This window comes from Muscardinus avellanarius, assembly GCF_963383645.1.
Source record: "Muscardinus avellanarius genome assembly, chromosome: 11".
NCBI lineage: Eukaryota > Metazoa > Chordata > Mammalia > Rodentia > Gliridae > Muscardinus > Muscardinus avellanarius.
In genome coordinates, this window is record NC_137797.1 from 109728974 (window position 1) to 109745371 (window position 16398).

The following is a 16398-nucleotide window of genomic DNA, read 5'->3' on the forward strand; positions in this document are numbered from 1 at the left end:
CACACACACCATGTAGGATCTTAGCATTTTGCTATTAACAGACCAGGAATTCCAGAGGGTAACGTGAAAATTGTCGAGTGGTGGGAAAGCCGTAGGATTCTGATGTACACATTAGCCATGCAACATTGAGAATCATGGTACCCAGGACGTTCTTGAATCTTGGGATCCTGTTGCTGACTGAAGTAGGGAGGCATGATATAAACTATGTCAGCCAAAGTGTTCAGTGATCCACTAGAGAAAGAACAGAACTTTACTGAAGGCTTTGGCAAAGAGGTAGATAGATATTTCCTACGTATGACATCTACTGATAGGTTTTATAGGCCTCTGGTAATTATCTCCAGAAACAATAGGTCCCAATGGCCGGTTGTTATTAGAGAGAACAGCAGAGGATCGATTCAAATCAAGTTTGTTGTATTAAAAAGAAACGCTTCAATGATTAAATGAAAACAGCACATATATAACTCCTTGGGGAAGTTTTTATGATTAATTTGTCTTAAAGGAAGCCCATCAGAACACTCAGGTTCTCATTATTAGAGGTGAAGTTTGCGTGACATTACAGTGAGAACTTACATGATAATTGTGCGTACAGGGACACGTACGTTGTGTATGCGAGCAGAACACGGGGGTGGAGCGACAGTATGTGTCTCAGTGCCAGTGTACCTGCATATAAACACCAAGCTATGTGTGGTTGTTACTGTGTAGGTAGGTCACTGTATCACACTCATCTCCCCTTTCCACTAAATTCTTACTGAAGATTTCAAGCACACTTTCAGAAAGTATTACCCCATCTGCAAGTCTTTACAGTCTTCCTACAAGCTTCCAGCCCAGGGTGCAAAGACAAGTCGATAGCAAATATCAGTCTGCGTCTTGCGCTTCAAGTATGGAAACCAAGTCCACCCACAGAAAATCAGCAAGTGTGGAAAACAGAGCTTAGACATAGGTCAGAGAATCCCAGAGAGAAAGAACTGTCGTCTCTCCCTTCCCAAGATCTCCCTTAAGAAATCTGATATTTGAAAGAGGTATTTTGATGGACAAGTTTACTTCTCTTTTGTACTGATTTTCTTGTGTCCCTTTTGGAAGAAAACACCTGCTTGTCAGCCAGAAAAGTGCTACTGTCTTTTGAAAAACAGCCATCTACATATACTTAATATAAAACTATGCTGTTTACTTTTCATTTTGTCCTGCTTAGTCTTACAGGCTCTCTTACATACTTTTTATTTTATCATTATTTATTTCTTTATATTGAGATAAGGTCTCCTATCCTGCCCAGGCTGGCTGTTTCAGTCAGCGTTCTCCACGATGTCATTGAAAACATCTCACCGCACAGCTTAGAGAAAGAAAACTTTATTTGCTTACAGTTCTGGAGATTTCAGGATTTCAGTCCATCTTAGGCCAGCGGATGTCTGCGGGCTTCAGGCACGGTGGTGGGAAACAGAGGAGAGAACAGGGGCTCTGCTCTCACATCACAAAGGCCCAGAAGCAAGAGTGAGACGACAAGGAAAGGAGGAAGGACCATATACAATCCCATTGCCCACAGAAAAGCTCCCCAGCGACCAAGCCCCACCTCCAATACAGCTGCCTTCTCTGCACTGCTGCACCAAGGGCACTGCACACTCAACCCAGAACCCTGGGCTTGAACTCCTGAGCTCAAAACCCCCTTTTTTTTCTCAGCCTCCTTAAGTAGATACACGCCACACTGCCTGGTTTTCTCTAATACTTGGAGAACTTCAATAAATGAATTCTCCCACAGGGATTAAAAAGCAATTGATGTCAAGAAAATTGAGGTTTAAAGTTCTAGTTCATGGCATTGAATTCTCACAACATAGGAGCTACACATCATTACCCCTAGGCAGCAGGTAAGTGAGCTGAGACCCAGAGAGTTTAAATGATTTCTTCAAGTCACTTGGTTGATAGGAAATGTCAATTATCTCTTTATTCCTAAGAATAAGAACTAATGATATCTCCTAGGAGGTGCTTAGTGCCTAAATGTTGTTAGATGATCCTATTTACTAAAACTCTGAACCAACCGTCGTCCAATTGTTCAAGGCAAAGAAAATTGTTTTTGTATCACTCCGTTCAATATTTCAGGAAAAACGGGATTGTTAAACTCATCATTTTTCCTGTCCCAGTCCATGCCTTCAAATGCTGCCAGATCGTTTTATTTCATTTGATATATAAGTTATCATGGGGACAAAAATTAAATGGAGTTGTGGAAATAACTTCCTAAATGCGAGAATGACTTAGGATAAATGCTGAATGGATCAGAGTGACACTCTAATCCAGGGTACAGATAGACTCATTACTTTTAAGATGATGGTTAAATACACTAGAGAGAACATTTTTGACTCTTCAAGATGCCTTATATAATTTGTAAAATATATTGGTAAAATTTTCTGTTGATATCAATGTCAGAAATAAGGTGGCAAAAGAGGCCTCCACCTACATAAAATGATTTTCCTATGAGCTTTGTCAATTTAACAGATCATGAAAATTCAGTGTCTTCATGGATTTAATAAAGCCTGTGACAGCCACTTTCTCATAGGATTTTTATAAGAATCAAATGTAAGAATATTTGCTAAGCTGTCTTCAGGCATGGCTTGTTGTGTAAATAAAGTTATTATTATTATTGTCATCACTCATGTATTTGCCTTTAAAAGCCCCGAAAGTAGAACTTTATATAATATGGACCATTCAGTTTAAAATTTTGATCTAATCATGAAGAAAAATGACACTGAGAAATGTTTCAATATATAAATTTTTGGTACTAGAACATGCTACTTCCAAGCTAAATCCCAGCCCCTTAGAACCTCACTGACTGCCGAGGCTGTCTTCAAACTTTCAATAGTCCTGTTGCAAACTTCCAAGCACTGGGATCACATGGATGCCCCGCCATGCCCAATAGAAATGTTTTAATATTGATTTCTGCCTTGTATTTTAAAGGTGTTTAATGTGTCTTTGCGTTTATCTCTTTTCAGAAACGTACATCCTGAATTAAAATCACTTGCAATGGGCTTCAATGCACTCATTATAAGAGTACTAGGTATGAGAAATGTATTAAATCCAGGATATAAATATTTATTTCAAAGTTCAAAAACTGATTAGTTTCTTGTTATATGAAAGTGTTAAAAAGTGTGAATCATTTCTGCTTTTTGTGGCAAATAAAAGTAGTAAGAGACAGAAAACTGAATGACCTAAAGAGGATTTGATGACTGACTCTAAAAGTTAATCTGTTAAGACCAGGGAGTCATCACATCTGTATAGCACAGGCTAACACACATAGGCAGACTCCAAGTACACAATTTCACAAAATGTACGAATTTCTCATCAATTTTCCCAGTGTCACTTTTGTTCAAATAACAGTCCCTTCTCATTCTAAGATTTATCCCTGAGACTGACTAAAAATATATTAAATCAGTAACCATGTTAGTTATGGTTCACTATCATTTCTTAATAAAGTCTGAAAACCATCCATTAAAATACAAAAATTAGCTGGGCATGGTGGCGCACGCTTGTAATCCCTGCGCTTGAGAGGCGGAGACAGGAGGATCGCGCGGGTTTGAAGCCAGTCATGCTGGCTTAAGAGACCCTGTTTCCAAATAAAAAAGTATAAAAATAGGTCTGGGAGTATAGCCCGGAGGTAGAAGGGTTTCCAGGAACCCTAGTACCACACACACACACACAAAAAAAAAAAAAAAAAAATTAAAGAGGGGTGTGGTGGCACATGCTTGTAATCCCAGCATTTGGGAGGCTGAGACAGGAGGATCATGGTTCGCAGACAGCCTCAGCTACTTAGTGAGGCCCTTTGTAACTCTGAGAGACTCTGTTTCAAAGTAAAGAATAAAAAAATAGGGCTGGGGTGTAGCTCAGAGGTAGAATGCCCCTGGGCTCTGTGAAAGTGGGTCTTCTCAGCTCTGGATAAGGGGTCCTGGTGTAAGCCCTTATTTTTATTTCTTAAAATAGTTTTGGAAAGCCTACTGCCCTGGCAACAGTTGAGCTGAATGCTGTTCTCATCCCCCATAAAGATATAATTCTGTTCCCACTGTTGCATCTCTTTTTGCACGAGAAAAATTACATAGGAACCAACATGATTTTGAGTTTATTAACAATCTTCTGCTTACTAATCAGTATTCAGTTGATTGGTGCCACAGGAAGAAGAGAGTTTACAGACTTGTAATGTTCCTTCTTTATTGTCTGTTGGAGAAGAGGGATAGATAAAAGATGTCTGTGACATTATTTTAGGGTGTGACCCTTTGAGGTTCCTAATAATCTTAATTCTTTTATATATTTTGGAGAAAGCAGTGGGAGAGTGAGTACTCTAAATTTTCCAAAATGGAGCAATGCAGAAAACCACTCAGCTACATTTGAAATTTGTTCTTTGGATTCATCGTTTCTCATTTCCTGTTGCAGGAGGAATTTTAGCTCCAGTATATTTTGGAGCCCTGATCGACAGAACATGTTTGAGGTGGTCCATTAAAAGCTGTGGAGAAAAGGGGGCCTGCAGGATATACAATTCCTTATTACTTGGGTAAGTTATCATATTGATACTTCAGGAATCGATTCGTCTTTTGAATTAATCTCTAAAATACTGAACTTTAGCTAAATAAAAATAAATAAATAAATAAATAAATGCAACCATTTAGTGAACCCTTACTCTATCGTTAGTATAATATTAGACAATCTGATATCGCATTTTAACACACATAGGAACTGTAGGAAATAGATGATGTTTTATCCTTTTCCCCTTAAAGATGAAGAAAGTAAGATTCAAGGGTAAAAAGTAACATGTCCAAGATCAGAAAGCTAAAAGAGAGCTAATGTCTTGCTCAAATCTTTTTTGTTTTCCAAAATCTCTTTATGCCACAAACTATCTCCCTATATACAAACCTGTTCTCTCTGTTTTATCATTACCTCTGGAAAAACATACAGGGACTCTGGTCATAATGAAGAGGTAAAAAATGTTTCTATGTTCTATTTATTAGAAGGGATATTCTGTAAGTAGTACAAAAGGGAAATTACATGGTGATCCAGAAAAAAGTTATAATGGCATCTTTTACCTTAAAAAATTATTGTAAGTTTATATAGGGACTTATTGTTAACTACAGCTATTAGAAGAACTTTTGGAAATTATCTACCTTCAGGAGTATTAAGTATGAGCCAAACCCTCAGCACAATAATAGAAAAAAATATTAAAATATTTTTAAAATTCTGTATCATAAAACTTATTGTAATGTTTAATGACAAAAGATAAATTTAAAAAATGTAATTTGTGCCGGGCGTGGTGGCCCACACTTGTAATCTCCACGCTTGGGAGGCAGAGACAGGAGGATCGCGCAGGTTTGAATCCAGCCTCGCTGGCTTAAGAGACCCTGTTTCCAAATAAAAATAGAAAAATAGGTCTGGCAGTGTAGCCCAGAGAGAGAAGGGTTTCCAGGAAACCCAGTGCCACAAAAAAATGTAATTTGTAATGTAGATACAGGAAAATATCCTAAATATATTAATAGCTCTTAATAACCAGCAACAAAAATTTCTGTCCAGTATGTGGGGCAAGAGAACGTTTTATTCATTGCTGGTGACGATATGAAAAAGGGTAGCCATGTTGGAAAATTGTCCGCCAGTTTTCCACTAAGCAAAATATAGAAATAATGCTGCTAGGTATTTTCCTAAATGAGTTAGAGGACTATGCCCACAGAATAACCTGCATGCAAACGTTTATCGTAGATTAATTCATATTTGTAAAATAAGGAACCACGATGCCCTTCCATAGGTGAATGGATAGCCAGATGGTAGTAAATTTATACAGTGGAATAGTATTCATCCAGGAAAAGCAATGACTTATCAAGCTACAAAAATCTAAGAGGAAACAAGTGTTTATTGTTAGTTTAAAGAAGGAAATCTGATAAAACCACACCCTGTGTGGTCGCAGCTCTCTACCCTTCTGGAAAGGCAAAACTACGGGGACGTTTAAGAGATCAGTGGTTGTTAGTGAGGGGTAAATAAATGGAACAAAGGCATCTTTTAGGATAGTGAATCTGTTCTGTGTGACATTACAGTGGTGAACACATGACAGTATGCATTTGTCAAAATCTAGAGAACTGTATAGTGGAATCTATGTAAAATATGGACTTAATAATAATACATCAATATTAGTTCATCCTTTCTAACAGGTATGCCGTACTGAGATGTTAATAATTGGGGAACGGATGCAGCACAAGTAATATGTGAAAACTGCTTTATGTGCAGTTTTCCTGAAAATCTAAATCTGTTAACCGTGTGGTTTGATTTCTCATTCGATTATATTTTTCTTACTGTTGAGTTTTAAGACTCATTTATATTTAACACATATGCCTTATGCAAGTTGCCCATGCTCATCTTGAACTCACCATAGGCCTGCCTCGCAAGTCCTTGGGACTACAGATGTGGACCACACCCAGCCCTTTATTATCTTCCTGAACTTCATGGGATTTGTAGTGATGTCTCTTCTTTCATTTCTGACATTTGTGTGTTCTTTTCTTTTTTCTAATTTAACCTGGTCAGAATCTTATAGATTTTTGTCAATTCTTCAATAGTATTGATGTTTTATTTTATGTATTGGTTTTGATTTCATTGATATCTGATATAATTCTTTTTTATTTTATTGATATCTGATATAATTCTTCTACCTCCGGGCTACACTCCAAGACCTATTTTATATTTTATATTTTTATTTGGAAACAGGGGCTCTTAAGCCAGCGAGGCTGGCTTCGAACCAGTGCAATCCTCCTGTCTCCGCCTCCCAAGTGCGGGGATTACAAACATGCGCCACCACGGCTGGCATGTTTTCTTTGATTTTAATTTGCCTTTCTTATTTTAAATTTCAAAGGTAGAAAGTTAAATGACTGGTTTTACATCTTTCTTCTTTTCTAATATATATATTCAATGCTTTAAATTTCCCCTTAAGCATAGCTTTTTTCTTAGTCCGTGAATTTTGAAAGCTGTCATTTTATTTTAATTTAGTTCAAAATGTTTTTAAAGTCTCATGAGATTTATTTTAGGCACATGTATTCTTTAGAAATGTGTTGTTTAATCTCTACATATTTAAGATTTCTCATTTATCTTTCTGTTACTGATTTCAAGTTTAATTTCATTGCTGTGTGAATGCAGACTTTCTCTAATTTCTCTTCTTTTAAGTTTGTTAGTTTTATGGCCCAGAATGGGCTCTTTTTTTGATGACTTCCTTTTGATCTGAGAATTCTCATTATACTGCTATATGAGACAGTGTACAGATATCTATATATACTGTTGCCTGGTAGTATTAAAGTAACTTATTTTCTTATTTTTTGCCTGGTGTGTGTGTGTGTGTGTGTGTGTGTGTGTGTGTGTGTGTGTATGTGTGTGTTTTCATAGTACTGGGAGGGGAACCCAGGTAGATTTTATCTGGAAGCTCTATTTCCAGCCCTATTTTATTTTGTTTCTTTAGAACAGAGTTTTGCTAAATTGCTGAAGCTGGTGTTGAACATGTGGGGCATTGGCTTCTGACTTCTGCAGTCATTGGGCCCAAGCTCAGCAAGGCCAGAGATTATATCATTCTGCACTTGTGGCCACGCTGGCTGGTCTTTGATGGACCAGGGGTACCACCGCTGATCTTCTGGTTGCATTCACCTGAAGACCTGTCAGCCACTGGCATGTATGATAACCAAGCATAAAATCTGCTGGCTGACAGTGTGTTGTGGTCCCAGCCTGCAGTGCGGCTGACTAATTAACTCAGAGACTGCTGTTGCTCCTTTACAAGCTGCTAACACATGAAACCCTGCTGGACCCTGGCCTCTACTTCCAGAGCCCAAACTCCAGCAGAGAGAGAGAATATATTGTTCTGAACCTGGGGCTTGGGTGCTTGCATTATTTAGCTACAGAAACACCACGGCTGCACTGGGCAGCTGAAATCACTAGAATTGGTTCTTGTGGTGCCCAAACACTACTAGGAAAGAGTGTATAGCCTCCTGAGCCTGTACCATGGTCAGATGAATTAGTTCACCTTGAAAGTACCACTGTTGGCTCTCCTGCAGCAACCATTAGAGATCCCACAGGGGCCGAGCCAACTGCCAACCTTAGGTCTTATCTGCCTGAGAGTGTTCTGTGTCTGACTAGGAACACAGGGACTATACTGTAGCCATTTCCATTACAGTTAAGAGTTTCTGGCATTTCTCTCCCGTCCCTGGAATTTCTTTAACTCTGCTTACATTACCCATCTGCTCTTGTGTGACGTCTATTCATTATCTCCTTAGCATATTGGTCAGAACGGTTTCCAGTTCTTATTCTGATCACACATCTAAGGCTAATGTGGAAGCTTTCTCACTCTTTGCAAATCATTTCTGCCTTTTAGTATGACTTCTATTTTTTTTAACAGCCAGACATAATTGTCAGTAAAGGGAACAACTGTAAATAATTCTTTAGGAAAGCAGAATAAGGTGTAGGAGGAAGGATGCATGCTACAGTCCTATGATTCAGTCTCAGCCTTTTAGTTGGTCTGTATTTCTGGATTGCCAAACTCAAACATTCTTCTTAGACTTCCCCAGTCCCTGAATTTTACAGGATGGTTTGAAAGGAATAGGTTTGGATATTTTCCCTCCTCCACTAGAAAATCTGGAACCACATAGAATAATCATTTTAAAATACCTTAGAACTCCTATTTCCCATGGGGAAAAAAGTCACTAGAATTGTCACTTACGTGTTTTTATATATAATCTTGATCTTTTCATTTAAGTTCTGCATAGATAAAAAATATTGAAAGTTATTTTGCACAATTTAAGATTATAACAGACAGGCATAGTGGCACATGCTTGTAATCCCAGCATTTAGGAGGCTGAAACAGGAGAATCCCAGTTTGCAGACATCCTCAGCTACTTAGTGAGGTTACCTGCAACTTAGTGAGACCCTGTTTTAAAATAAAGAATAAAAAAATAGGGCCTGAGGTGTAGCTTGGAGGTAGAATGCCCCTGGGTTCCATCCCTGGCACTGCAAAAAAATAAAAAATAAAATAAGATAAAATGATAACCTACTCTTTTCTCTCTCTCTTTTTTTTTATAGAAGGACCTACTGGGGCATGACCTTATCCTTAAAATTTTTAGCAAATATTTTTTTTATTGTATTAATTTATGCCATGAAAAGAAAATATGAAGGAAAAGATACTAAGGTATCAGAAAATGGAGGAAAAGCTATGGATGAAGAAACCATAGAATCTTTAAGTGGCAATGGGCACTGTGTACCTCCTGCTCCTCAAGAAGAAACACATATTTAAGAGAAGATACAGAGACCTCTACTGCTGTGTTTCCAAACAATGCCATCCTGATGCAGTAAGATGTTACCTTTAAGTTTCTGGTTTTTAAACTGAGAATTCATATACTCTCTGTATGATGGAAAAATGAATCCATCTGTGAATTTAAAATGAAACGAACTATAAATAAAAAGGAATGGGAGTACTCATTGTCCAGATATAACTACACATGTATGGTTAAGACTAGAAGATATAATCCACATCGATTTAAAGTGAGAGGCTGAGTATATAATAGGAGAAAAAATACTTGCTCAGATAATTACAACTCTTAATAAAGACAGTGACTAGAAAATGGGCAGGGGTACAAAGAAAAAGAGAAATTAGAAGTCTAAAAAAGAGAGAAAATCCTGATTTAAAAAAAAAACAGTTGAGTCAGGCATGGTGGTGCATGCTTATAATCCCAGCATTCAGGAGGCAGAGACCAGAGGATCACTGTTTGGGGACAGCCTCGGCTATTTAGCAAGGCACTTCATAACTCAGTGAGACCCTGTTTCAAAAATAAAAAAGACTAAAAAATAGGGCTGAGATTATAGCTCGGAGGTACAATGTATAGCTGGGTTCCCTGCCTGCTACCACAATAAAATAAAATAATGATCAGTTTGAACCATATCACTGAAGCCTGGAGTTGAGCTGTATGTAGGCCTTGCACGATCATGACATCTGCGTTCATGTTTAGTCATCTATTTCACAGACGTGCTTAATTAAATTGTGAATCCGCACTTGTCTAACAACCTGGTTTCATCTTCTTCCAATCTCTCATTAAATTACTGCTGAAAAAATAGAGATGTTTAAAAATATACAAGCTATCATTCAGAAAATGTACTATAAAATGTGTCTCTCATACCTATGGAAACAGGGTAAGAAAATAATGAGCTGAGAAAGCAATGACCTCTTTCTTCTACCCGACTTTCTCTAGGAGAAGTAAAGTCCATGCCAGAAGTATGTCAGCTATTTCTAATACATGGGTTGTTTTGTTTATTTGTTTGTTCATTTATTTTGCTTTGGTATACAAAAAGATCTTTCATATCACTGAAACTGGGACAAGAAGTAAGGTGAATGAGGACAAATGTTTGAAGCTGTATTTTTTACTGGCTTTGACTCCATGATCATGAATGTTCAAGATTGTAGTTTTAGTTCTCATTGGTTAAAATATAATTTTTGTTTGCCTTTGAATCACCTGTAAAATGTTTTTACAAATACAATTGTACATCTACCCCAGAGATTCTGATTCAGGCCACCTGTGATGTGGTTTGGATATCTTTTTAAGAAGTTCTGTATGTGATGTTAGGAGTCCTTGAAGAAGGCAAAGCACAGGGCGGTAGAAGGTCTATCTGAGAAGAGCTAAATCTCACAGGTTGGTAGGAACTGGCCTGGCATTCACAACACCAACTTGTTATCATGTCGATGACCTGTGAAAAATATTTATGAAGCAGAAATTTGAGGAGAAAAAAATACCCACAGGCTATGTTACTGGATGGCATACAAGTCTTAAATCAGAATTGGTGGGTGTGCTAAAAGTGCCATTAAAAAATAAAAAGTTACAGCCAGGTGTGGTGGCACATGCTTGTAATCCCTGAGCTTGGGAGGCTGAGACAGAAGGATCAGACAGGTTCGAAGCCAGCCTCAGCTACTTAGTGAGGCTCTCAGCAACTTAGTGAGACCCTGTTTCCAAATAAAATTTAAAATAGGTCTGGGAGGATAGATCGGAGGTAGAAAGCCTCTGGGTTCTACCCCCAGTACCACCAAAATAAATAAATAAATAAATAATAAATTAAAATAAATTAAAAGTTACAAAAATATTTTTAAATATTCTAAAAAATAAGGCAAAATCTTGAATATTTATTCACTTGATAACTACTGAGGTTCAACTCTTTGTCAGGCAAAATGAAATATGAGAATAAGTAAGGACAAAATGGACACTCCTTTATTAGCTTGCACTTTAAGGAGAAAAATGAACATTAAAAATGTAATCATAAAATTTTATCAGTAGCTAGAGTAAACTTATATTTATAAATGTGATATATGCAGTAAGGAAAAGAGAAACATTAAAAATATATACCTCATTATATTTGATCTACTGAATAAGTCCAAGAGTCCAAAGTAAAACTCAATCCAATGGCATTTATTAAATAAAAATATAAACTCTAGGGAGAGAAAGATCATAAATTCAATGGAGGCCTAGAAGAGATAAGGAAGATTTTTGAGCAATTAAAATAAGGTATTGTTAAAATACACATTGGATAAGATGTAAGAAGACAATGACCAGAAAATCAAATAATTGAGGATAAAGTTACATGTGAAATTCTCTTAAAATGTGGAAAAGAGGTGAATTGTTAAAGAAGGGATCATAGAAGAAACTAAAGCACCAATGGAATAAGTTCATCCTTCTTTAGGAAGAAGTCAGCACTGGATATGAAACTTTAATTAGAGACACAGTAAAGAATGCCTTCATCCATGAAAAGAGAAGAGTGTATACAACTATGGAGTCTTTCCCTTGGCACCCTGTCTTCACACCTCCTTCCATTTTGAAGCAGTGTTTCTTTTTCCTGAAATGTTCTTTCTCTCCATTTAACTCCTGTTCAGTGTTCAGACTGACCTCCCTTCGACATTTCTCACTTGTTGAACAATTCTGAGCATAGCTATGGCAGCATAGCGCCTACCAGGTGGAGAAAGTAAGAACTGAATTCCTATTTACCAAGAGTATTACTCATAGTTCTTCAGAGTCAAAACCAACACACACACACACACACACACACACACACACACACACACATCCCCCACACATACGCTGCTCAGAGATGAATTATTGAGGGAATTGACTCAAGAAATTAGGGAGACTGAGCAGTCACAGGGAGGCCATTGGTCAGCAGAACACCTCTGCCCAGTAACATGTGAGACCTGGCTGAGCCCAAGCTCAAAGGCTCAGAAACAGAGAAGCTGATGGTTTAACTCTAAGGTGAAGGCCTAAGGCATGAGAACTCCAGGAAGCCTCTGGTGAAAATTCCAGAGTCCAGATAAACTGAGATCACAGGGTCTGATTTTCAAGCGCAGGAGAAGAGCAGCTCAGATCCAGAGGAAAAGAGAGGTAAAATGTGCCTTTCCTCTTTCTTTTTGTTCTATTTAATTTCCTGGCCAATTAGATGGAGCCTGCCCATACCGAGAGTGGATCTTCCCTGTTAATTCCACCAAGTTACATGCCAGTCTCAGCTGAAAACACCTTCATAGACATCCCCAGAAAGAGCACTTTCCCAGCTCTATAGGTACCCCTTAATCAAGTCAAGTTGACACCAAACATTGACGATCACACCCATCTATTTCATCCCTAGCATCTAGATTGGTGTCTGACAGCCAACAGGTAACTTCATATTTCCAAATGAATAAATGAGTGGGTAAGTGAATCCCAAGAATGCCATTCATATGAAATGTGAATTGTATAAGTAAGCACTGAAAAGAACATGTGAAAATTAAAATTGCCGCATTAAAATCACGGAACGGAAGTGATGGTGTCAGATGTTCTGATGATCTTATTTTCCAAGAGGAAAAAAAATAAGATTTAAATTGTAGAAAAGAAAAAGTATCCCCTAAGTGGCATCTCAGAGCCAGGTACAGGAGTGGGAAACAATTATACATTATAAACTTTGCCTTTGGGAGTCACAAAGGACGTGGAGAAATGAGCGTGTAACATATGCTGATGTACAGTATGGTAAATACTGTAAGACAATGAAATGTCTATGTTTATTCAGACGGGCCATGATAATTTCTCTGTTTCAATTTCAACGCATGTGCCTCAGGAGATTTCTACCAAAATAAAATGATTGTGAGTTAATAAGAAATCCGGCCATTGTCATCTCCCTCTTGTGTGTCTTCTATCCTTCCTGAATAGACCACTCTGATCACCTGGGGACCACAACACAACCCGATAGCAAGATGTTAACACAAATGATGCAATATTTAAAATTTTTTTATTGGTACACTGTAGTCACACATCTTAATGGAGTACAAGATGGTGGAGGCATCATGCACACATCACTCACTTAGCCCTTCCCCCATTCCTGCCCAATTCCCTCCCCCTCTTTCCTCTCATGTTTGACTTAGTGATTGACTCTGATATGTTTGTGAATGTATATCATGTACAGTAGGGAATTTACCTCCTCCTCCTCTCATCCCCCTCAGGTAGGTCGCCTTATTGGCTCCTCTATTGTTTCTCCTTCTTCACCTAGAGTTCCTCTTATGACTCATTTCAACAAAACCACAGAGCACTACAGGACACCAACTCCTACCACCTTACCCAGTCCCAGTTAGAAAATCTGGTCCTGCACCAAGTTTCTTCACTAGAAGTCATCTTTCTGTGAGTTAAGACATGGACTCAGTGAAATTGAGAAAGATAAGTCACTTTGCAGTGTGTAGGTCTAATCATTTTAATGTTGTTTTGGTTTGGGGGACTAGGGATTGAACCCCAAACCTCAGGCATACTAATAACAGTCTCCACCTCCAGCTTCAATCATTTTTAAGAAGGAGGGTTTTTGTAGAAATGAAAATGAAGAACATAATCTTATATTCACAAAACAGGAAAAAGTTCACAGAACGGTGAGATTATCAACAGAAAAAAACATCTGTTCATCAAATTGTGTAGGTCTGACCTTACTAAAGAAGATAATTAAGTGTCTAAGCTTTCTACAAAAATGTTCCTTGAAGCCAGATGAATTTAAAATGGTCTTCATTTGTCTGATATTATAACATCTGTGTTGTAGTAGAGGATTGGTTCTGATTATTGCTTTGTTCATTTAGACTGTTTTTATTATTTTTAGGCCTAAATTTTAAAAATCCATTAAAATGGCACTGGAGCAATGATATTGAAGAAAATCTTTCTATTCAAAAACATAAGCACATCTTTATCTACGAAGGCTGTGATGTGGTGGGTTAAAGTGCGTTTTCAGGGTTGCCCTGGGTGTATCTAGGCCTTCAGTTTTCTCCAGGGAAACCTGATATTTAGGGTCTGCTTCCTCTGTTGATTTGGTTTCCCCATTTGTCCTGTTATACAAAACAGTCTCCTGTAGTCTTCCAGCTGTATTCCCTCTTATTTTTTCTAGATTCTCATCAACATGGGGCTGGGGGAAGAGGCAGAGAAGGACTGTATTCTCTGTTGTCCTTATTAAGGTCACTCTGGGATGGGCTCTGTGAACCTGGTGTTAGGGTACCTGGCCAGGTTTCTTGATGATCTTCTCGGTCACAGGAATTTCCACCAGGACCTTCAAGCTATGGTTGTTGCTCTTCTCCACTGGAGGTAGTTTATTCCTTAGGATAGAAGGGTCTTGGGCAGAGTTTGAGAAGTATTTGCAGTCTTCCTACTAGCTTACACACACTCCAGGAATGTGCTCCCTGGGATGCTGGCCACACACAAGCAAGTCAAGGATGCAGATGATGTTGCTGCTGCTGCATCCTGACCTAGAAAGCCTATCTCTGAGTGGGAACAGGGCAGAACGGTGGGTGCTGTGGAAGGATATGTGTCCTGGTCCATCTGGCATCCACTGGACAAAACACCAGTAGGGAAAGAAGGTGTGAGCTGGCGAGCACTGAGAGAGATGGACAGGAAGAGCCACTGGTCTCCCTGGAAGAGTTTCTGATCTCCTCAGAGCATCCTGTTCCTAATAAGTCTTTTTCTCACCTACTGTATCCTGGCATTGTCTTTGACTTGTCAACCATATATCCACTACAGCTGTGCTAGACATGACGGGGTAAAGAAGACATCTTCAGTAGGATAGGATGTACCAGCCACGGGAGACAGTGCGGCAGCAAGGGTGGATGACTGGTTGCAATACCACATGGCCTGCATGTGGTTTTACGGGACTTAATATCTGCTAGTGTGCAGATGTGGAGATTCCTCTCCGGGACTTGGGAGGGAGAGACCTGAAATAATGACTCAGACAATTGCCTCCCTCACATGCAACTGGCAAAATTTATTCTCTAAAATTAAGGGTTTTTTTTTTATACCCTTCTCCAGTTAGGTTAATTATCAAATCCTCATGGGAAAGAGTAAGTACCAAAGTACAATGGGGGGTATTAGGTAGAGGATATGTCATAATCAAGACAAAAGGACCTCCTGAGACATTATAGGACTCCTGATTAAGATCAGCCCCCTGCTCTCACTGGTGGGCCTTAGAGGGCAAATTCCGGAGAGGACAGGAGTTACACCCAGAGTTTTTTGGAGGATTCCACCTTTCGTAGAATATCCTTTAACTCTTTCAGAACCTTTCATTCCTCAGGCTTCGTCCATGTCCTCCGTCATGCAGATATTCACCTTTATCCTTCACAAGATTAAGATACACTTGGCCTTTTACATTCCAATATGCAGGGTGAAATAATTTCCACATTTCAAAAAGTAATGAAATTTTGTTTCAGATGTCACTGAACTTATCTACAAATGTTTCAGGAACTGACTTCCTGCCAATATGCCAGTTTTTCAGCTTAGGAACATGATATAGGTCTTAAGTTCTCTGAACGACATCTTGTAGTTTCAGGGTAGAGGTGTCATAAGATTTATCACTTAATTTCAATGGATTTGCTTTGGTTTATATTCTGGGATTTTTATGACAGTATACTAGTATGATTCACTAATATTTTTTTTTAAATAGAACCCAGGGGCATTCTACCTCCATGCTATACCCCCACCCCTATTTTTAATTTTTTTTAATTTTTTTTTTGCGGGTCTGGGGATGGAACCCAGGGACATTTGACCTCCGAGCTACACCCCCAGCCCTATTTTTTTATTCTTTCTTTTGAAACCCAGTCTCACTGAGTTGCAGAGGACCTCACTAAGTAGCTGAGGCTGTCCGTGAACCATGATCCTCTGGTCTCAGCCTCTCGAATGCTGGGATTACAAGCGTGTGCCACCACGCCCGGCTCCTATTTTTTATTCTTCATTGTGAAACAGAGTCTCACTAAATTTCAGAGGGCCTCACTAAGTAGCTGAGGCTGTCCACAAACCACAATCCTCCTGTCTCAGCCTCCCAAATGCTGGGATTACAAGCATGTACCACCATGCCTGGCTCCACTAATATTTTCTAATTGTTACTGACATTCAGAAAACT

The 16398-nt window shown here is 38.6% G+C and overlaps 1 protein-coding gene across 1 annotated transcript in view; it reads left to right on the plus strand.

Annotated features, from left to right (window-relative positions):
- The window catches only part of LOC308269682 (solute carrier organic anion transporter family member 1B3-like), a gene marked incomplete at both ends in the record, with an annotated part of 43342 nt that extends 38590 nt beyond the window's left edge, over window positions 1-4752 (plus strand). Inside the window, 5 exons of the mRNA XM_080705043.1 lie at window positions 617-636; window positions 755-940; window positions 2976-3040; window positions 4408-4525; window positions 4749-4752. Coding sequence (XP_080561169.1) covers window positions 617-636; window positions 755-940; window positions 2976-3040; window positions 4408-4525; window positions 4749-4752 — 393 coding nt within the window. The remainder of the gene's footprint in view (window positions 1-616; window positions 637-754; window positions 941-2975; window positions 3041-4407; window positions 4526-4748) is intronic.
- Window positions 4753-16398: the final 11646 nt, after the last annotated feature.